Here is a 23491-nt window from a genome sequence, read left to right as displayed (position 1 = left end):
CTACCCGCTTAAAGTCTATTTTGCCCTCCCTGTCCCTAAATCGCAGTGCTTTGAAAAACTCTGTGCCATCATCCTGAACTATAGGGTGACGCCCTTTAGAGAACATTATCAAGTGTTCGGTTGTTTCCTCTTCTTCTCCACACGCACTGCATACTTTGTCTACCCCTTCGTATTTGGCCCGATATGTGTTGGTTCGCAGTACTCTCGTCCTTGCCTCAAACAGTAGAGAACTACCCCGAGTATTATCATAGATCCTTTCCTTGGCAATTTCCTGCTTAAAAGTTCGATAGATCTCTAGTGCGGACTTCTTAATCATGCCCATTTTCCACATGTCAGTCTCCGTTTCCTTCACTTTCTTCTTAACAGATAGTTTTTTTTTTTGTTTGGCCACCTGCTGTTTTCTAAGTATTTACCAGTCAACTTCCTGGTTCGCTTCCTCCATTTTGTATCGACATTCTTCATGTACAAGTAGCTGAAAACCTTCCTAGCCCAACGCTCCTCCTTGATTTCTCTCAATCGCTTCTCAAATTTTATCTTGCTTCTAGCTTCCCTGCCCTCAAATGATGTCCATCCCATATCACCTTATACTCCCTGATTCGGTGTATTCCCGTGAGCTCCTAAAGCAAGCCTACCTATTCCACGTTGCTTAATTTCTAATCTTGCTTGAACTTCTGATCTCATGCACAAGACCGCATTGCTGAACGTCAGCCCAGGAACCATGACCCCTTTCCATATTCCTCTCACAACATCATACCTAATGTAATTCCACAGTGCCCTATTTTTTATTACTGCTGCATACCTGTTACTTTTAGTCGTCACGTATATTTCGTGTTCCCTCAGGTACTCGGTCCCATTACTTATCCATACGCCCAGATATTTGTATTTATCTGTTATCTCAAGCCTGATTTCCTGTATCCTAAGCTCACTACCTTCGTTGTCATTGAAAATCATGACTGCTGATTTTTCCTTACTGAATCTAAAATCTAACCTATCTCCCTCATTACCGCAGATGTCCATCAATTTCTGAAACTCTTCCTTGTTGTTGGCCATTAGCACTATATCATCTGTGTACATTAATGCTGGTAGTGCCTGATCAATGAGTTTTCCTTGTTTGACTAAAGAGAGGTTGAAGCCCAGCCCACTTCCTTCTAATTTTGCCTCTAATCCTTGTAGGTACATCATGAATAATAAGGGTGACAGGGGGCACCCCTGCCTAAGCCCCCGTTTTACCTCTGCAGGCTTGGATACCTGTTTTTCCCACTTTATAACTACCTTGTTACCTTTATAGATACCGTTTAAAAGATTAGTGACTACATGTTCCACGCCTTGTGTGTCCAGTATTCCTCACAATTCCTCTTGAACCACGCTATCGTACGCTCCCTTGATATCCAAGAATGCTAGCCACAGGGGCCTGTGTTCTTTTTCTGCTATTTCGATGCACTGCGTCAGTGAGAACAGATTGTCTTCCAACCTCCTGTGTTTCCGAAACCCATTCTGCAGTTCCCCCAGCACTCCCTCATCTTCTATCCATGCCTGCAGTCTTTTCTTTATAATCTGCATCGCCAGCCTGTAGACCACTGATGTCACTGTTCTAGGACGGTAGTTGTTTATGTCAGCTTTGTCCCCCTTTCCTTTATAGATCATGCTCATCCTGCTAAGTTTCCATCCATCAGGAACTTCACCATCGATTATTATTTTGCTCACTGCCTCTCTCAAAGCCTGCTTAGACTTCGGACCTAATGTCTTTATTAGCCTGATTGGAATGCCATCTGGGCCTGTTGATGTACTACTAGGAACCCTTTTCTCAGCCCTTTCCCACTCTCGTTGTAAAAATGGAGTCATTGCACCACTTGATTCGTCCTTGTCTATTGTGGTGCATAAAGTACTTCTTTGTTGAAATTTTTCTGTCACCCTTGTTCTTATATATTCGATAGCTTCGTCCCCTTCTAGTCTGGCACCTTGGGCTGTAGTTATAAAACTCTGCTCTAGGCTCGTCTCATTTCTTAGGGAGTTTAGATGGTTCCGAAATTTCGCAGCTGCCTTTCTATCTTTTTTATGTACTTCTGCCAGCCACTGAGCTCCCTTTCTTCTAATCTTTTCATTGATCAGAAGGGATGCAGCCCTTCTACAGCTTAGAAAGGTTTCCCATTTTCTTTCAACATCATCTGTCGGTTCACCCCGCTGCTTAGCATGTCTGTGTTCCCTAGAGGCTTCCTGACGTTTTGCTACGGCTCTCTTAACTGCCTCATCCCACCAACTTTTGGGTCTGTGTCTTCTTTTCCGGGGTGACTTGTTACGCGTCTTGGCAAGCTCTAGCTCAAAGAGTCTAATTAGATTCGTGTATGTCCACACTGTCTTATTATCCTCCGTGATTACTTTCTCAATTTGTTTAGTGGCTATTTCAATTTGCCTTTCTGAATAAAAATTTTTCTGTAGTTGCTCATCTTGTCTCCTTCCCACTTTCACTGCTCTTCCAAAACTTAGCTTGATACGTTTGTGATCACTACCCAGACTTCTGGAGCCACCTTCATCTATGTGCATTCCCCTGAGCTTATCATACATCCTATATTCCACATATCCACCGCCATCCAGCGGACATTCCAATGACTAAACGAGAGGTGGCACACGCACTCCTTCTTACGGCTTGCGCTTCGGGTCTACTTCCCACCTTTAACAACTTCGAGTTCCTGGTATTTACTAGTTCACTGTATTCATGGCACTACGGCCCAACGCTCGCTAAACCTTTCTAAAACCTAGGAGGTTACGCCCAGCGAGTATAACCTTTCTTGTCTTCTGTGCGTTGTTGAACAATAAAAAATTCGCAGCGTGCGCGTTAACTAACAGCCGAATTCTCCTGTCTCTCATTCCCCCTTAGCAGCCATTGGCATGTACATTGAACACTATCTTTTATTGTTCAACAATGCACAGAAGAAATCTCTCACCGACACCACCTTGGAGGTCAAAATGTTATACTTGTTATATACTACAATGGCTACGAGGGAACGCGTGCCGCTATAAGGAGCTTCACCCCTAAAAAGACCCGTGAAACCATTCAGGTGGTGTGTCGAAGGTGTTGCTATGAAAGTCCCCAGAATTGGGGCAAGTTATACATTGGTCAAACGGGACGGTGCATTAACGACCGCCTCAGTGAGAATGCCAATATTATTGGTAAGAGTGATGGCGCGCGTTTCCCTGCGCATGTCAGGTCATGCTGCCGGTAGAAACGTTTTGAACAAGCTAAGAATATTGGTAAAAGCAGGGGCCAAACAGCAAGGGAAGTGCCAGAGGCGTGTTATATTAGAACAAATGGGTCGGGTTGTGTGAGTGACACGCATATTGTACTGTATCAACATGAGTTGTCCTTCTTTAATGGACTGCTCGCTTGATGTCATGCCTGCGATAATTCTTTCACGTCACTGCGCATGGGTAAGTTTTGCCTGTTTTTCAGCCTGAAATGGCAATAAACAGTTGGTAGTTTGGCGGCCGTCTGCCTATTTCCTCCCCTCTTTTACAGCGAAAGCTGTTATGAGATTACAACGCGGGTCAGGCGCGGCGCCATAGTTGTCCTCCACTGCCGCTGGTGTCCGTAACCACCATCGCACGAAAAATAAAAATAAAACTACGAATACATGTCGTGACTCAGTGGGTTTCGAACCAGTGGTCACTGAGTGCATGTCTAGTATTTTACCGCTGAGCCACGCTGGTGCTTAGAACTCAGTCGCAAGCTTGCCTTAGGCGGGCCTAATTTCTTGAATGTAATCACGTTAATATTTGTAATAAAGCGTTTTCGAACAGCAAAGGAACAACCAGGCGTCACACAATGTGAATTGAGTAACGAGTGGTTCGTTCAATGCTCCAATACATTACAAAAGCTTGTTTTTGATCGCCCATTAACTTTGGCACATACCCACTTGAGGCTATTTATTCTTCGTCATCTGCCTCTGAATGCAACGCAAAATTAGCACAAAATTCGTTGCAAGTGTTTAGCGGATACCACGCTTCTCCGAAGAATGACGAAGGCTAGCATAGTGAATGCCAGCCTACTACACAGACATTCTTATTATTTGTCGCGTAGTGGCTACCGAGCAAGCGCGCTTGTAGCAGTTACCCAGAAAGTGTTTAGAATAGGCTTTTAAAGACCGCTTTTCATGCTTTCGTTGTGACTGTGCGGCGTGTTCCACACAGGCCTGGCGATTTTCTCCATGTTCCTATACAGCAAAAGTTACGAAATATTCATCAAATTCAGTCGTTAGCCAGGGCTCTTCTCTTGAAGTCTTTACAGCTTCGTCCACGATATTTAATTGTAATGCCAATCATGTGCTCTTCATAGGACATGCCTAGCACATGCGTAAATAACTCTTGTGTACAACTTTCATTTTGCTCTAACAATAACGCTTGTGTACAGCATGCCCTTACTGGACTGATTCAATCGCTTATATACAAAATGTGATCATCTTCATATCGAAAATATGAGCAACATTCGGCTACGTAATTAACAAGTGCTCTCTGATGTTGAATTGGCACTTCGAAAAATTACCCGTTTTACCGCAAGGGTGAAGCACTGAATGCGAAAATAAGAAGTTGGAATGCCACACGAAGAACGACAAGCAGTTCGAAACTAGCAGTGCGGCGCTGATGCATCAAGTAGGATACGTTCGAAAAAAAGGTGTATGGATACACAGAACAAGCGCGAACAAGCAACTGTCACAGTTGTGACGTTTTTGTGTTTGGGCAGTGTGCTGTAAGTGTATACACTATGCTGAACCCAACGCTCTTGGATATAAATATTTTTTAAACTGCGGCCTGTGGAGTGACTCCTGTGCGTCTCCTGCCACGCTGTGGCGCGTGTAGTTACTGGAGATACAGTAACATTTGTAGTAGCATATACAGAGACACCTGATGCGTCCGGTGTTCGTTTTATTTATTTTTTCTTTCCACATCGCTATCGGGTACATAAAGGGGCCACTTTTGTGTGCCTGGCTGGGGGGTAGTTTTTAAACTGTAAGAAAAATAAGAGTGGTCCGTAACAGAAAATAATCTTACGCTCCCCTGAGGCCTGCGTACCGTCAGCTGTAAAGGGTGTATGGTGGCTCAAGCATGGTGCGTAGTAGACTTGTCTAAAGCAGTGCAGCGAGAATATATATATATATATATATATATATATATATATATATATATATATATATATATATATATATATATATATATATATATATATATATATATGACACATGATGTCGACGTCAACGGCAACGACGAAAATATATTTAATTATTTATTCACACGTACTAGAGCGTGCCAATTACACAATGGCAGGAGCGGGTATACTAGGATGCACAGAAATATACCTACAACATTGAGAATAACGAAAACAGGTAACATATTAACATTGTGTGAACATTAAAGCGAAAATATCAGAACATCGAAAAAAAAAAGAACGAACAAATACCATTTGCAAACTGATCAGCGTAAATCACATATATGAGTTCCAGATTTTGGCTACAAAGCTCTGCGATGGCCATGAACGAACCGAACCAGGTAATGAATTATAGTCTTCAATGAAACGGGGAAAAAACCTGAACTTGAACGTATTTGTTTGAGCGTAGTAATTAAGGCCTCACATTTAGGTTGTGACAGCTTCACGCCGTTGACTGTAAGACAAAGTTTATGTATTCCTCGTTATTTGACAGTTTAACTAAGAAAAAAAAACGATGCTTAGCAGGAATTTTAAATGACTCTATTCGGCGACGCAAATTGGGTGTAGGTAACTGCAATAAAGATTGAGAGGAAGATGGTGAAAAATCATGGTCGTAACGAAGGCATATGAATTTCAGTGCCTTTTTTCTAGACTGCTACTCGTTCTTGAATCTCGCTTTGCTTATACAGGTTCCAGACAACGGACGCGTAGTCAAGTTCAAGATTATTTGTGATTTATATAAGAGGAGCTTTGTGTCTTTTGGTGATATAGACAGAGTGTGACGCAGAAAGCCTAGTTTTTTCAATGCTTTGTTACATATATAGTCGATATGCTAAACCACGACATATTGTGTGTAAAAATAACACCGAAATTCTTATATTTGACAACCCTACTGACAGCGCAGTTACCGGGATGATGATATTAAAGCAGGCAAAACCACACATATCAAAGGCAAATGCAGCATATTGAGCGGGTGAAGTGTCTTTTTTTTTTCATCGACTATGAGCACTTTGATGATAATAAAGACTGCAGACATTACTGTACTGTGGCCAGGGAAACACGACAACACAAACCGTGCATAAAAGCTGGAAGAGGAAGCAAGTAAAAAATAGAAAGAGAAAGGAAGAAAGGGAAGCAAAAAGGAAGAAAAAAGAAATAATAGAGCTAGAAAGGACGATTTACAGGGGCAAAAAACCGAAAAAGAAAACAGGAAGGAAAGAGAGGAGGGAAGGGAGAGAAAGCCCTAGAGAAACAAAAGAACATTGCCAAGCTTCGCATTTCTTTCACACTTGGCACCACTAGGACGAAGCTGATTTTATTATTTTCTACTAAGAACAGCATAAAGAACGCTCAGTTTTCACCTTCAAGAGTAGAATGCGATATCGTATTTGGGACCCCTCGCGCATCGCCTTCAACCGTTCCGTGAGCGATGGAACATTTGTGCGTGTATAGTTGCGGCCGTTCCAACCATCCAAGAATATCCACCGGACGTAAAGTTTCTAAGCGCCCACTTCACCATAATTTTTTCTTCTGCCTTTAGACCAAGTACGCACTACACATCCGTTAAGTGCCACACGCACCCGCGCAGCTGTTCACTTTGTATTTATAGGGCCGCTTCAGATCACCCACTGGCTGCTCACTTCATATGTTTTGACGCCTACGATTCTGCCGCGCAATTTTATATGCGTTAAAGAAAATGCAGCCCCTACATGTCCTTCTACACCGTTTTTTTTATTAAGCAGTTTCAAGCACTAGAGTGGCTTCTTGGTCAAACACTTGAATGTCACGCAGGATCACTGGGTTCAACACTTACCTGGACGAAACATCATTTATTTATTTATATATTTCCCTCCGTCTAGCTTTGCCGCTTATATAAAACGGCAATTTTGGCTGACAACCAACGGCATTGGAATTCCTGTGGAATCAGCTCTTCAACGCTATCACGTTGATAAGCTACAAAACCTGTGTGCATAGGCGTGCGTACGAAGCCGACGGGTGGGGTAACGGTCTACCCTCTCTGCCGAATCATCGAAAGGGGGCAACTGCTCACTGCGCACCTTTCCTAGAACGCACATGTACCCTAATTATTTAAAAACACAGGGGTGGTCCCACAGATTTTTGTGAAATTGTCAGCCGAGGGTACTTATATATGTTTATGTTGCTCCCTAAGCCCCGCGGTGGTGGTCTAGTGGATAAGTTACTCGGCTGCTGACCAGCAGGTCGCGGCATCAAATCCCGGCTGCGGCGGATCCATTTTCGATGAGGCGAAAAGGCTGTAAGCCCGTGTTCTCAGATTTGGGTGCACGGTGAAGAACCCCAGGTAGTCGAAACTTCTGGAGCACTGCACTACGTCGTCTCTCATGTCATATGGTGGTTTTAGGACGTGAAACCCCACATAATAATAATAATAATAATAATAATAATAATAATAATAATAATAATAATAATAATAATAATAATAATAATAATAATAATAATAATAATAATAATAATAATAATAATAATAATAATAATAATAATAACATTATTAATAATAATAATAATAACAATAATAATAATGTTTCACGTGCCGCTGTGCCCCCGAAATTTTGTCGTTAGAGAATCTCATTCACGCACAATAGCTGCTGCACAAGAGAGACTGCTGAGGCCCTGTCTATTGGCAAAAAATGTAGGCACATGCATGCAAACGTCGTTGATAGTGCTCCTTCGCTGTAAATTTGCCTATGTGTATAACATGTGGCGATGCCAGCGGCCTTCTAGTTATGTACCTCTCTGCAAATTGTGTGTGCAATCTAGTACGCTGTGTTTTTCAGTCCAAATACAATATTCATTTTTTGTCAGAGCTCGTCTCATGCAGTCCCATCCTCTTCATGTCACTGTCAAAAAGTTTAATTATAAAGTCAATTACGTGCAATGCGCTGCATTTAGCACAGGCGTGCATAGCACTTTTGTAGTGCTCCCTTGCTTGTCGTGTTCCTTTGATTCATTCAATCGGTGATATTAAAGTGTTGTTATCTTTACCGCTGGTTCTTCTGAGCCATTTGGCTGTTAATAAACTTGTGCTCTCTCTGTCTCTAAGATGGTGAAATGGTATTCAATAACTTCAACATAATAGAGCATGCACATTTGAGCTGCGAAAAGTTACCGTATGTCATATATATATTAATATTGCAGAAAACATATTCAGGTTATACTTTTTTTGAATAAGTGGAAAATAAAACAATTATATAATCCACCTGTTATTATTGCTGCAGCAACGCAAAAAGCCTCATCATCCATCTAATATTTGTAGTTTATATGAAACAGTATCTTAATAGGATTTGAGCACTCGTATCAGCTCAAGTACAATACGTAATCAGTAATCACTTCACAACCAGTCGAGAAAATACTCAATAAATAGAAATAAGTAGGCATTGTGTATCGCATATATATATATATATATATATATATATATATATATATATATATATATATATATATATACACATATATATATAGTGTAGCACCTGATGGTTGATGGTGCCAGACTTCGTATACATACTGCACAACTCGCTCTTCTAGATACATAGTCTTTACAGTTGTCACGGATCTATTCATAGTGCGTCACTTATCCACACCTCCTATAGTTGAATTCTATGCACACGTTGGGTAGCTTTACCACTTTACAACACCAGAACGAAAGTAGTTTTTTTTTCGTTGTTTGCGCGTGCGAAAGGCCTCTTGTGACGTTTTCAAAAAGACAAGGTCTCACAACCTCTCCAGGTTCATGCTTTTTTTTTGTAGAACAGTGCTTCCAGCATCGTTCATTTTAGACCATATATGCCCGAACTAATAAAAATAAAAAAAACAATTTATTTCCACAAACTGATTGCTTCTACGACCTGACAAAACAGAATAAAACTTTATTTAAAAAAACTTTTTTGAACAATGGTTTTAGAGCCGTACTATACCGGGTGTTCAAAATTAAGCTTTATGATTTTTTTAAAATTAGGCGCTCGAAGGCACGTGAGAACCACTTGTGCAAATAAGTTAAGCGGCCAGGGGGACAGAAAGTTAGATGATAATTATCGCTGTCAGCAGCCCAATTAACTAAAATTTAATAATTAACTTTTTACTGGCTGCGGTAAGTTGGCATGTTTATATTGAAAAAATGTAGGCAGTGGTGTTTGTACACAGTTTCAGTTGGAAGATTTTTTCTAGCACGCCTGTGTTCCGAGATATCCGGCTCCAAAGTTTAATTGTCTTTCGCACGATTACGCATGCAAGAGGGTGAGGGTCCGCGCAAAGCTCCTCCCTAAAGTGACGCATCTGTTGCGTGTGGTGTTTAGTGTGTGAAGAGGGTGGAAGCGTAGGCATAGGTGATAGCAATTACCCTTGCCCTCTTCGGCCGTCGAAATCAAAAATCGAAGAACGCTTGCAACCAGTGTCGTAACACGCAACTGCAGAGCCTCTAACGATAGTGGCAGATACCATGCCGAGATAATGGTGCGAGCGGAGAATCTGGATGCCAGTGCGCGTGCGTAATAATCACTAGAGAAGCATGCGTGGTCGTTGCCTGGGCTACGCGAATAGCGTGACTGCTGATGTCCGAGTACTGTAACTTTTATTGAAACAAGAGCAACAACTCCACCAATAATAACTGAAACAGTTTTATCCTTGCTAACGCATATTTCCTGCTGCTACATAAGCATATTTCGGTCATGCACAAATCTCATCGAAACTCTTCACCTCTCAAGACGTCAATGCCCCAAAAAGTGTTCAAAATGCCTGCCTTCGGCAGCAACGCAAAGCATGAACCGCTGTCGCGTCGACTCGATGACTCGGCGCAGTACTTCTGCAGGAATACTCGCACAGGCAGATGTTATCCTGTCCTTCATGTCATTAACATCGCTGGGCTCTGTTACGTAAACTCGATCTTTAACGTAGCCCCAAAGGAAAAAGTCGAGCGGAGAAAGGTCAGGTGATCTTGGTGGCCAAAACATCGCTCCTGCGCGCCCAATCCACTGTTGTGGAAAACGTCTGTCCAACCAGTTCTTCGCCCTGGTAGAAAAATGTGGTGGTGCTCCATCGTGCTGAAACCATACTTGGCGCAGGTCATTCAGGGAAAGACTGCAGACAAGATCATCAATGACAACACCTAATATTTCTTCTGTGTACATCTTTCCGTTCAAGTTGTCCTCAAAAAAGTGAGGTCCGATGATCCTGTCCCCGAGTATGCCGCACCACACATTCACACTCCAGCGAACTTGATGCTTGTGCTGCCTCAGCCAGTGTGGGTTTTCTTGTGCCCAATAATGGGCGTTGTGAAGATTAACACTTCCATTTCGGCAAAACCGAGCTTCATCAGTCCAAATTATTCTGTGCAAAAAGTCATTTTCTTGATCAGTTTTGATGAGGCCCCAATTGCAGAAGTCAACTCGCCTTTCAAAGTCCGCCTCATTTAGGTCCTGATGAAGGTAAACGTGATATGGATGGAACTTGTGCTTTCTTAAAACATTTGTGACTGTTCCGATGCTGCGACCGCACTGATCGGCAATCTGTCGGATGCTGAGCTCTGGCATCGAGGTTACGCACGCGACAACGTCGATTTCAAAGTCTTCATCGACGATTGCCTTCCTGGTCCGTCTCGGAAGGTGGACAGAGCCTGTTGTGCAGAAGCGTCGAAACAGGTTTGTGAAAGTGGGCCTTGTTGGAAGGGGACGGTGTGGGTGGCGAGACGCGTAAAGCTCCATTGCTAACGAAGCGTTGCCATTCATTTCAGCCATTGCAAGCACCACGTCTACTTTTACTTTGGTAGAATACCTCACGCCAGAAGCAGCCATATTAGCTCGAAAGGACTCCACGTGGATTTCCTTGGTAGACCTTCAATGCAGAGACGCTGTGCTCTAACCGGAGGCACCCTAGTGCAGGACGGTCCTGCTAACGCGTTCACAAGAAGATGTCTCAGTGTGATCTAAAGTCACGAAAAAACGTCGCGAAAAATGGTCTCCTGTTATCGCGTTCATCAGGATCATGCGTAAGGCTCATGGCGCACCGCGCTGTCACATTTTGATTTCGCCGGCCGAAGAGGGCAAGGGTAATTGCTATCACCTATGCCTACGCTTCCACCCTCTTCACACACTAAACACCACACGCAACAGATGCGTCACTTTAGGGAGGAGCTTTGCGCGGACCCTCACCCTCTTGCATGCGTAATCGTGCGAAAGACAATTAAACTTTGGAGCCGGATATCTCGGAACACAGGCGTGCTAGAAAAAATCTTCCAACTGAAACTGTGTACAAACACCACTGCCTACATTTTTTCAATATAAACATGCCAACTTACCGCAGCCAGTAAAAAGTTAATTATTAAATTTTAGTTAATTGGGCTGCTGACAGCGATAATTATCATCTAACTTTCTGTCCCCCTGGCCGCTTAACTTATTTGCACAAGTGGTTCTCACGTGCCTTCGAGCGCCTAATTTTAAAAAAATCATAAAGCTTAATTTTGAACACCCGGTATGTAGGGCACCAATGTTCGACCCAACGGGAATAAAAAAATTAGCACCTATTTCTGCCATACGAACGTTACTGCACACCCTATACCTGAAGGACGATTGACAAAAATATCAGCAGCATCGAGAAAAAGGTAACTGTATATTACTCACATTGTGTTTTCGCGGTATAGCGCTCAGCTGTATATGCAAGCGAAATAGCAGTTTTTGACAGCAAACATGCGGCTATTTGTAGCCCAGCGATCACCTTGACTTCCATGTGACGAAGACAGGGCATCATAAATACACCTTAGGTGTCGCTACCTTTTTCACAGAAAAAAGATTCGAGTTACAGTGAAAAGTCTCAGCGTCCTACATGTAGGACACTGAGCATATATGGGTTAGGTTCTGGGGTTTTACGAGGTCCAAAACCACAATAGAATTACGAGGAACTCAATGTTGTTTATATAGTGTTTTACTTGTGTCCCGCTGTTCTTTTTGTTTCCTTTTTTTAACAGGCACCTCAATTTTAGTTACTCAGTGTACTAGCTTTTTGATTTCATAGTGACGCGGCCGTCGTGGCTGGGAATCAAACCAGCATCTTCGTGCATACCAGCGTTACCACTTAGTCACTAAGCTGAGGTTGGCTCTGATAACTGAGCATCATGCTCAATAAACATTGCTGAAAGAATGTGCGGACTTTTCTTTGAACCCTCTGCTAATACTTTTTGTTGCCTCTGTTGCTTGTTATGGGTTGCTGGAACACTTCAGTGGTCAATAGAGGAAGCTGTTCAAGCCTTATGTTTGTAAACAGTGAAAGGGTCTACAGATGAAGCACCATTTGGCACTCCTTACGGAGCTTGTTTCAAAAGATCAGAATGCACAATCTCGTGCTTCTGACCCATCAGGCTATGTTTATATTCATTTGACGAAAATGCAAACAGCGGTCACAAAAAGTTTGAGGTCGCTTGAGCATCGCCTTAACCATATGAAACGTGACAGCGGATCAAAGCGCCAATCGCATCGCTTTCTTAATCAGGTAGTCTCGCTTCGTTTCTCTAATAAATTAATTATTACATTGGTGCTTTTTTTAGCCCCCTGTCTTCTTTCGCTACGTAGAACATGCCGCCCTCCTCTAATTTTTTCTGCCTCATCTTGTGTCAATACATCTTGTGTCAAAACACAATCAGACACCTCACTCATTCCGCAAGGAGGTAACGTTTGTACGAGTAACATTCACCATTTAAGACTATCTTAGAAGGCCTACTGCAGGTACAGTTGCGAAGTGCACACCGCGTCATTGTGAGCTGAGATTTAATCATTTATTTATTTATTTATTTTTATTTATTTATTTATTTATTTCAGTTCGGGATCAAAGTGGCGCTCTCGACGGAAACTGCTGACGCCTGCATTTCATTTTCGAATACTGGAAGACTTCCTACCGGCAGTTAATGACCAGTCCAATATTTTGGTGCGCAAGCTTGGACAGCTCGGCAAAGACCGTTCCTGCAACATTGTTCCTCTAGTAACACTATGTGCTTTAGACATCATATGCGGTAAGCGTCTTATGACTGTTTTGGACACCGATTAAAATTCCTCGTAGGGTGTACGTGCAAAAGCAAAGCTTGACCAACCTTAAGCATACATCAAGAGTAGTAGAGATCAAGGTGTTGAACTTTCGGGCTTCGCATGGTGTGCTAAGATTTCTTGTATTTTGACGTTGCTTCGATTATTGGGTGCCTGTCATGAAAGTGGATATATAACTTTGAGGCCATTAAAACTTTTTTTCCCATTTGTTTCACAATAAAACCAAACTGACCACCAGTGTTACTCGCCGTTTGTAACGACGCTATAGCAGTTAAGAAGTATGATTCGTTCTTTTTTCATCACTGTTCAGCGAAATAGCTTACCGGGGGTTTGTGTCAATATAGGCTAAATTTACCAAAATACAACAATGAGTGGCAGAAAAGGTGATTACTGGGTGCAATTTTTCATCCTGTAAACCTCTTTCCACCACGTTTATCTACAACTTATCGACGTAATAGGTTATGGTTGCTTAATCAATTTCTAAATTAATAACCTCTAGAAAAAATGGTCTGTGGTAGTTTGGTGGTACCTACCAACAAACGTGAAGCATGGATATACTGAAGCCACCGACAATACTTACCAAGGAAGACATGGGCGCTGCTGAATTGTATACAAAGTGAAATTCACTCAAAATATTCACTGCTTCGCTAAGCCGGCAAAATATACGGAATGCTTCCCGTTAGCCGCTAGGGCTGCGAGCTGTAGTGTTGGTAAACACTACCAGGGTGAGTGTTAGCACACAAAATCACAACAAAGGGAATGGGTGATATCTCTAACGGTAAAAGCATCGCACGGGAAATGCATAGAGCATGCTTTGTGTGCGACCGCTGGTGAGTTGTTTTGTCGACCACTTCCAGTTTTTAGTTCGTAAACAGTCCATTCAAATTAAGGTAAGATAAGCGGTGTTCATTGTGCTATTATAGTTTACCTTGTCTGTTGGCTTTAGAATAATTACAATTGGCAGAGGTCCCGTCAATCGGTTTTTTCTTCCTCCCGACATACACACGTTTAATGAAGACTTCGGTTTAAACGTTCTTACGCATTCTCTTTTCTTCTCATGCAATATATGCGTACGTCGCTTCACGTTTCGTTACTTTATATTTGAATGAATCTAAGTGATATTACTCTTACATAATGTGACCTTTTTGTTTGTTTTTTTTACTATGGAGCAGCTGGGTCCGAATACTGGGTGTGCGAGCTGTGCAATAGATTGATGCTCTCTGAAAAACAAGCCCTGCCGCGCTCACTGCTTGTATAAAAAAAAGAAAACAATGAAAACAAATGTTACCTCACAGAATTGACAGCGCCTTGTTTGCTTCGGTTCAGCTGTGCGAACGCTGTGTGGGCGACCGTGAGCTGGCTTAATGGGGAGAACCCAACGAGAAGGAGAAATAGTGTAAAACAGGTTTCTATACGCTCTGATGGGCCGCCACCTCTCTCTCTCTCTCTCTCTCTCTCTCTCTCTCTCTCTCTCTCTCTCTCTCTCTCTCTCTCTCTTTCTCTCTTTCTCTCTCTCTCTCTCTTTATATATATATATATATATATATATATATATATATGTGTGTGTGTGTGTGTGTGTGTGTGTGTGTGTGTGTAGTGAGAGAGAAACACAGAAAGCAACATATAGTGGTGCAGGAACTGAATTAAAGATTACCCCTTATTATTGACCACACGCTTGAGCTCAGCCGCATTAAAGCCTTTAAACATGTGGCCAACGAACGATTCATGTAGCACGCAAAAGGACGACATCAACACGTTATGCGTTTCCTCCAGCGTAATCCCACACGCCAAGAAAACTTTCACACTCGCAACACAGTTGGAAAGCAGATCAGGGAGTAAGTGTCAGAAGCGACTTTATTGAATGAAAAACCATTCTTGGTTACTGCGGGTGGAGTTTCTCTTCGGGGGCCGCAAATATCTATATTGCGGCTCGCAGGTCTTGGTCGAGAGTCGGGCCTCCCACGACCAATTATTGACTGTGTCACCAAGTGGTGGCGAGACGGCGTCCGCTGTACGTTGATTGACATTTTGTGTGTTGAACTGTCATGGTGAAGTCCCACTATGGTGATTTGTCCCTTTGTTTATTTCGTGAACGTTTTGTGCGCTCTCTGTATATAAGCGTCGATTTCAGCCTGAATTCGTGGCCAGTCTTTCAGCCGATGCCTCTTAACCAAGAACGCTGCAGACAAATTTTAGAACTGCGTTATTTATTGCAGAATACACGCTCATAGATGTTCATTGCTTTTACAGAAAGCATATTTGCCAAGACTTCATTGCACTTGATCAATCTCTATAGTAGTATTTTTGTTCGAGCCTTCGGTCAGCGTACAAAACTTTCATTTACAGCATGCTTGCGGTACTGACGTCCTTTTATGCAACACCTTATTTCGCGCATGTGCAGCTCGTTGCAATTTAAAGGTGATTGTTTGATACATGGCGCTTCACGGCTCAAACCACCATTAGATTATGAAAGACGCCGTAGTAGAGTGCCCCAGAAATTTTGACCACCTGGGGTTCTATAACTTGCACCCAAATCGGAGCACACGGGCCTAAAGCATTTTAGCCTCCATATGAAATGCACCCGCTGCAGCCGGCATTCGGTCCCGCAAACTGCAGGTCAGCAGCTGAGTACCTTAGCCACTGGACCACCATGGTGGGGCTAAAATTGAAAGTCATCAGGCTGTCAGCAACGAAGTGAATCGCTTGATGTTTATTAATTCTCTCATACATATATCCACTAAGCTTGTGTTTTAGATAGAGCGTTCACAATTTTTAATGTGCCGAAATGCTATGTTGCTTTATCCCCTGACGTGATTGACTATGATATGCTAGGTGTTTGAAGAAATGTGTAGAATAATCATAAAAAATTGGATATTTGGTCGTATTCTTCATAATTACGTTTTTTGTTGTTGTTGTTCCGGGAGGCGTCCTAAAATGACTAGCCACAACCATTACGGTAGAAGTAAATTTTAAAAAAATTAGGGGACCCTACAGCTTCACTTTCAGTAGTTGAACGCTATGGCGGCATCCTGTTCGTAGAGAGCACTTTAAACTCTTGGTGCATGGAGCCTGTTGAAATTTGCTATGCACCCACTACGTAGCCTTAAAGGGCCGCTCATCCCCCCGCGTTTAAAGACGACGGGGTAATTTTCTCCTCTCCTTCGTACACACGATCCATCCTCCTCGCCCCTTGGTTATTGAATGCACGTGAATATTATAAGCACTAAGCGCTAGAGCCTATAAGGATATCGCGCTTCTCGGCTGCACGCTGTTATCGCCGCTTGCACAGTTGTGAACACAAAAAATAAAGATAAGTTGATTGTGCACGATGTTCATGTGAAACAAAGAAGAACGGATGGCAAAGCAGTGCAGAAGAGAAATCACGTGTAATATTTCACGTATATTGACGAATCGAGAGCATGTACGCTTGAGACGTCACGGGAACTACTATCTACGTCACAGTAGTGCGCCAAGAAGGACGAGAAATATCAGGAAAGAATATTTCGATCTTTATTTTTTATTTTGGGAGCCTGGTGAGCGGCCTTTTAGGGAAAGGGGTGCAGTAGCGAGTGTGCTTTTTGTAGTGGGATACCGGCTTTCAACCACTGACGCCCGTTGGCAGAAAACACTTGACCACACTTTATTGCTACAATATATCATGTTGCACGATACAGGACGCGCGTATTTGTGAAGCATATAAGCTACTTTTACTGCATTTCCAAGCAGATACATTTTTTCACTCTTTCCACAAGCAGAGGCACGGCCGTGTGGTAGAACATCCGCTTGCCACTCAAACCCCAACAACCCTGGTTCCGTTCCCGCTCTTCTCGAGATTTTTTATAATTTATTTATTTATTTACGTCCTTCTCGAGTATGCAGCCACGATTAAGATGAGGATTTTTCGCTCACAACCGCCGATGCCGACACCGATGCCGACACCAGCATTTCTGCGAAACGAGCTCGTTAACGTTTTCACGTAACTAAAATTAATCCTTAATTAGTGGAGACAGGCAGTCGGGTCAAATAGGAGAATCACTCTCCTTCTTGCGAAGAGGGTGTCACTTTGAAATTTTGAAAAATCAGGCTCTAGTAAATATTGCAAACAAATTTATTTCAACCAAATTCTTTGGCTCAACCTGAACTAAAGCTCCGATGAGCGCTACTAGCAAATGACGAGAACAAGTCGCTGTTGACGATAACGATTGAAGTTGTGTTAGTTCTGCATTTACTAGCGTAAGTACGCCATACGTGCTCTATCGCAAATGAAACCCTCCCAACCCCGAAGCGAAGTCGATGGATGGTTGGCACGACGACGCTCGCCCATTGTGGACCTCTCGTTGGAGTAGGGCCATGAGACCCTTCCATATTTTAGTTTCAGTTAAGCCGGCGAGATTGGTCAGATTTCAATACTCGCTAATAGTTGCCAGCGGCTGCTTTTGCGAAGTCTGAAAGCGGCACTAGGCTCTTCACTGGAAGGGTGCTGATTTTCCCATTTCACTCGACTTCCCTTTTTCAGTAAACTTTCGTTAACGTGATTTCTTAAATTACTGTCGACCCAAGTTCCCTTTTCCAACTATTTAAAGCTAACGCAATTTATTTAGTTACTTTCGAATTGATGTCTTTACTACGCTCGAGGCCTGTCACCGCAGAAAAAATAATTAAGAAAACAACATGCTAATCTCAGAGGTTCCTTATTTTTCCGGACTTTCGAACACATTCAATACAACACTCTGTATACAATGGTCACATTAAAACACCGATAATGGCTGCAGTCATAAACACCAATATATGCAGTAAGGTCGTTCGTAATGTTTAGTTCAGGTCGGTGTAATGTCTGTCACTGTAAAACTCTCAGTTGCTCCAAAGGACAGCGCGAAATACTGTTCCTTAGTTGTTCTATGGTAATTATTGCATAGATATGCTTTTCATGACTTGGCCGGGATTAGCCGAAACACGGTACATAGTTTAGAGAAAATAAGTAGAGGGTATACGTGCCGCTTTTATATATAAAAAAAATTGCCCGCAGCTTCCCTCGGGGGAACACTGAGGAGGATGCGGAGCATATAATTGGTTAACGGGGTGTTAATTGGGCGTGGCATACTGCTTGGCGCGCCACGCCGCCACCTCGGTGCGCTTGCGCTCGCGGGCAGCATCGGGATCGGCCTCTCGTCGCCGACGCTTGCACTCGGCTTCCCGTTTTCGAAAGTCCGGGTCCTCTTGTCGACGCTTACGTTTCAAAGCGGCCGAATCCGGTGCTGCTGCTCGACGCAGACGTCTCTCAGCGGCTTCACGTTCTCTAAGTTGAGAATCTTCCGCTCGACGCCGACGTTTACAATCGGCGTCGCGAACTCTTCTCCGCGCTGCCTTGTCTTCGGACGACGACTTGGTTGCGGTTCCGCCAACACTTTGGCCGGCGCTGGTCGAAGGGACGTCGATCATTGCGACCTCGGACGTCGACGCGCCGTAAAAACCAACCGACGAGCGGCAACTGAGCGAGCGAGCACCGACCTTGAGTATATATACAGCGCGACGGCGCATGCACTGTCAGCTGTCGAATGTTCGAGAAGGGGGAGAAGCGCAACGGCGCATGCGCGCGCGTCAGCTGCCGATGTTTTCGAAGCGCGACGGCGCATGCGCGCGCGTCAGCTGCCGATGTTCTCGAAGCGTGACGGCGCATGCGCGCTACATTATACAGCTAGCGAATGTTCGTGAAGAGGAGAAGCGCACACGGTGTGTAGAGGAAGAAGGGTGTACAGATGGTGGAGGAGTGAAGCGCGCGCGGTGTGTAGAGGAGGAAGGGATGCACAGATGGTGGAAGAAGGAGGAGGAAGCTTGCGGACGGCGCCGCACTACAAGCCTCGAGTATTAGATGCTCCGCATCTAAAAAGTGGTAAGCACACAGGAGGTGACAGCGTCTCAGGCGTGCTGGTGTAAGCACGCGTGTGTGTATCTTAGGACGCCCCTTGGAATCGACCGCCTATTCTTTCCTGTGGACAATATATCCTATCAACTGCAGGTATTCGTACAGCATAGCAAAGAGGACGCATTTCGTAGGGAAACGCACAAATAAAGGGGACCTGCACGCAGACGCACTACCTTAACGCTTCATCTTCGCCAGCCCGGTGCTTTGCAAGATATCTGCATATGTCGAGCATTACGGAATACGTCCTTGGTCCGTATCCTGGAGATCGAGACTACAACAGATTGGCCGTCCGCCCACTCTGCACGTGTGGCGGTGATGATCTTTCAGATAAAATAGAAATGACCTTTGAAGTTGCGCCCTGTCTATGTTGTTGCCTTATGCATTAGGAGAAAAAAATGATTATTATCTGCAGGCGTCCTTCTACTAGCCTGTCCTCACCTGACCTTTGCTAACGGAATCTGCTTTCTTTCCTGTTTTCTGCTTTCTTTCCTGTTTTTTGCAATTCTTTCGTTATCTTTACTCCCTCCCTTTAGCGTTACGAAGCCTCGCAGTCGGCGTGTTGGTCTCGGTGGACTTTGAGATGTGACACACTGTGCAAGCCACTGCCTTTTTATACGTCTCTTGATGCGGTTTTTCAGTGATTACGACCACTTCAATTTTCAGCTTCACATGCAGTGCTGTACTTTGTAGTGACTATACTGGTGTTCTCAAGTGCATCAATTTATGTTGCTGCTGCAGGTTCGAATCGTTTCTAAAAAACGTTGGTGGGCTAGTTGGTTTGTATTCATGAATTGTCAGTAAGCGCGAACTGACAAGGACAGAACGCTTGTCCGTGTCAGTCCTCTTCTACGTCCTTGTCTGTTCATGCTTACTCCCAATTCATTGAATTATTTCGTGTAGCGTAGTTTGTGATGAAAAATAAAAAAACAAAAATAAACGAGGATCACGAATTACGCGAACATTTTGTATTTTATGACTCGTGTGAAGGACGAATCATGTACCGCTTGAGACTTTTCGTTGTTTATGATAAGGTGGCGGTTTCTATTTTGTCATATTTTGCTGGTTCGTCGTTCCGGTGGTTATTTGGCAGCTAACTAACGGCCTGAACGATGCGATAGAAGCTGAAGAAGAACATAACAGTGGAGCAATACTCAAACGAGAGAATGTGATTTCTTTATCTTAGTAATCGATGGCAGTGCCTTTCTCTTCTTGATAAAAAGAGATATATGGCGCATAAACCTATCATTCGCACCAAATCGTGCCACGGTGAACACCGTGGGATTTGCGGTTCGGCGTTCATCGAGGACGTTTACTAATAGGAGTGAAATTACTGCATGAGAGGTGAGGACATCTAGTGCTTATCGGTCACGCCTGTTTTCGCTTTGTTTCTACCCTATTTCCCTGTAGGCTAGCGAAGCAGAGGGAGCGTATATTTATTTCATATCATTGCGTTTATCGAATAACCAGCTGACTCGGTTCGTTTTGATAGATTCGACTTCATATGACAACTACATGACGGCGTTGCTTTTTGAAGACGCCCATTTGTGACGCTTGCATGTGTTGTTTCTTCTTTAGAAATGTTATACGTCTTAAGCTTGGTTAATTGCTGTCAAGAATCAACGTGCAGTGGGAACCCGTTACGCATAGTACGAGTGGCTAGACAGGATCACGATGCCGGAATTGTGGTTGGACGACATTTGCACAGCTGGACGCGAGTTTCAAGGCGCGTTGAGTCTGGGTATACCCGGCATTAAGAGACGTGCGGAACACAATTCAACCATGGCGAGTTCCACGTTAGTATTTTTCACAATATTAGCCTTTCTTTTCCTGTCCACTGTTTCAGTACAGCGTAAAAAATTACCCTACGACGTATAGTGAATTAGCGGATGAAAGCTTGAAAACAAGTTTTAATATATGCACGCCTGAAATCCCCCCAATAACGCCCGCAAGAGACGCGTAGCAGTTAGCACGAGCTATGCGTGCACAAAATGAAATATACGGTTGCCTTGTCTAATGCGTACGACTTCCTCCGCTGTATGTAAGGAGCCGCGAAATTTAGTTAAAACGTTCATGAGCATAAATGTGAAGCCAGAGTCACCGACTGCTTATTTTCTTCGGCGTGTGAAACCCCTGTAATGCAAGAAAATAGCAGATGTACCGCATAGAGTGAAAAATTTTGGAGCAATGAAAGAGAGTAGTTGATTCAAAATAAATGCAGTGTAGCGTGGTTCTGTTACTTAAGAATTACAATACACGGAAACATGTGAGATGTGTGCGTCGTTCAATATTGTCCAAGGGTGCCATGTCACAGTCACCATGATGTTACAGAGCTTCAGACACCTGCAGTACTATTCTCTGTCAAGGAGATGAAAAAAAAAAACTCTATTGGAACATTTTTATAAAAGGTGGTAAATTTATGACTAAATAAACAATTCAATTAAAAGAAAGAATTAAAGAAATCAGGGTAAAAAATCGGTGCGAAACTTTCTGCTTGCACTGGAGATTAAAAATAAACTGTTTGAAGAATGCAGGAAACATGAGTGGGAAAATAGGAAGATTTTGGGGCAATCGCTCAGTGCGCCGGTGGATTGAGGAGAGCACATAAATGCTTGCTGGAATAGCTAAATCTAATGTCAAGCTTGCAATAAATAAATAAATAAATAAATAAATAAATAAATAAATAAAATAAAAAGATAAATAAAAATAAATATATAAATAAAATAGGTAGATTATATCATACCTATTTATGCCAAGATCTCTACGCAGACATGCCGCGCCGACCCGTCATGCGTTGAAGTGAAATATTGAAATGGCCAAACTTCGAGAAACCAACGAAAGTACAAAACCACATACTCTACTTTTTACCACTAAGTGAACTAGTGTGCGGTAAGTATATAGCGCAGATATTATACGTAGCAAGCTCTAGAGAGTATGGCCGAAGCTCGGAAGTATCTATATAGGAGTGTCAAGGCTGCAAGAATTGCAGGTGTCAAGCTGAACAGTCTTCTTCGTTTTTTTTTCTGTTTTTTTTTCTTCCTTTCTCTCTCTATCAATTTTCTTTATTTACTCGCTCTTTCTATTTTTTCTTTCGATATTTTCTTTTCTCTCTCTCCGCCCCGCCGCGGTCGTCTAGTGCTTAGGGTAGTCGACTGCTGACCCGCAGGTCGCGGGATCAAATCCCGGTTCTGGCGGCTGCAATTTTGATGGAAGTGAAAATGCTGTGGGCCAGTGTGCTCAGATTTTGGTGCATGTTGAAAACCCCAGGTTTTCAAAATTTCTGGAGCCCTCCACACAGCGTATCTATATTGATATTTATTTATTTATTTATTTATTTATTTATTTAACAATACTGTAGGCCTTCTTCAGACCCATACAGGAAGCGGGCATACATCATCACAGGTAACCAAGTAGGTACAAATTTCAGGAAATACAATATTTTGAGGGACAATACGCACAACAGCGAAACACTTACAATAGCGGTTACAACAATACTACATTGGTGTTCTTTCCATATACGAGAAGACGAGAAAAAAAGAAAAAAATAATAATAAAAACCACGTACTACGCATGAAAAACAATATATATGTACAAAGATTATAATGTACTACTGCAAAACACGTTTTTCGCTATCGCAACAACAAGAACAGCAAAATGTAACTATACTGGCTCAGTTAACTGCTGCACAAAAGAACGAAATTCACCAATATTTGTAATATTAACAGCTTCACCTGGTAGCGCGTTCCAAGCGGTGACAGTGCGAGGGAAAAAGGAATATTTAAACACATTGCTGTGGGCACTGATGGGACGTATACATTTATCATGGTTCATCCTACTAGAACGGTGGCCAGGCGGATGAATATAGTTGTCTTTACGGATTTTAGGTGACCGTGAAAAAGGAAATAAAAAAAACTTCATGGAAGCAGCATCACGCCGGCTAGAGACGCCGGCTAGATATTCTGGTTTTGAGACGTTAGACCACAAGTATAAAATGAAATCAATGAACCTTTTTCTCTCTTTCTACTTCGCTCGGGCTTGCTCTTCTTTTTTCTATTGGTATACATAGCTTCGCCTGTGTTACGCCAAGGGCCCGTTATAAGCTTCTCACCTATCATCGTCAAGGCGCTCGAAGAACAAGAGTAAGAAGACTTCTGCTTGGCGCGAGCGCGCGTTCAAAATGCACGCTATTTGAGCCTGCGCCTGCGTCGCACCAAGTGATGACGACAATAAAAAATCACAGCATCTGACAGACAGAGTCACCAAGGGGCCCTGCACTTAAAAAGAAATTTACACCACTGTCCAGTCTGTAGTTTC

General features: G+C 43.1%; 1 protein-coding gene across 1 annotated transcript in view; it reads left to right on the top strand.

Moving 5' to 3' along the window:
• LOC119161237 (cytochrome P450 4c3) overlaps window positions 1-23491 on the top strand; it is a 68829-nt gene that overhangs the window by 5162 nt on the left and 40176 nt on the right. The window contains exon 4 of the mRNA XM_037413611.2: window positions 13036-13226. Coding sequence (XP_037269508.1) covers window positions 13036-13226 — 191 coding nt within the window. The remainder of the gene's footprint in view (window positions 1-13035; window positions 13227-23491) is intronic.

The sequence above is a fragment of the Rhipicephalus microplus genome, chromosome X (assembly GCF_043290135.1).
Source record: "Rhipicephalus microplus isolate Deutch F79 chromosome X, USDA_Rmic, whole genome shotgun sequence".
NCBI classification, from domain to species: domain Eukaryota; kingdom Metazoa; phylum Arthropoda; class Arachnida; order Ixodida; family Ixodidae; genus Rhipicephalus; species Rhipicephalus microplus.
The sequence above is the reverse complement of the archived record's forward strand: the minus strand, read 5'-3'. Positions and strand labels throughout refer to the sequence as shown.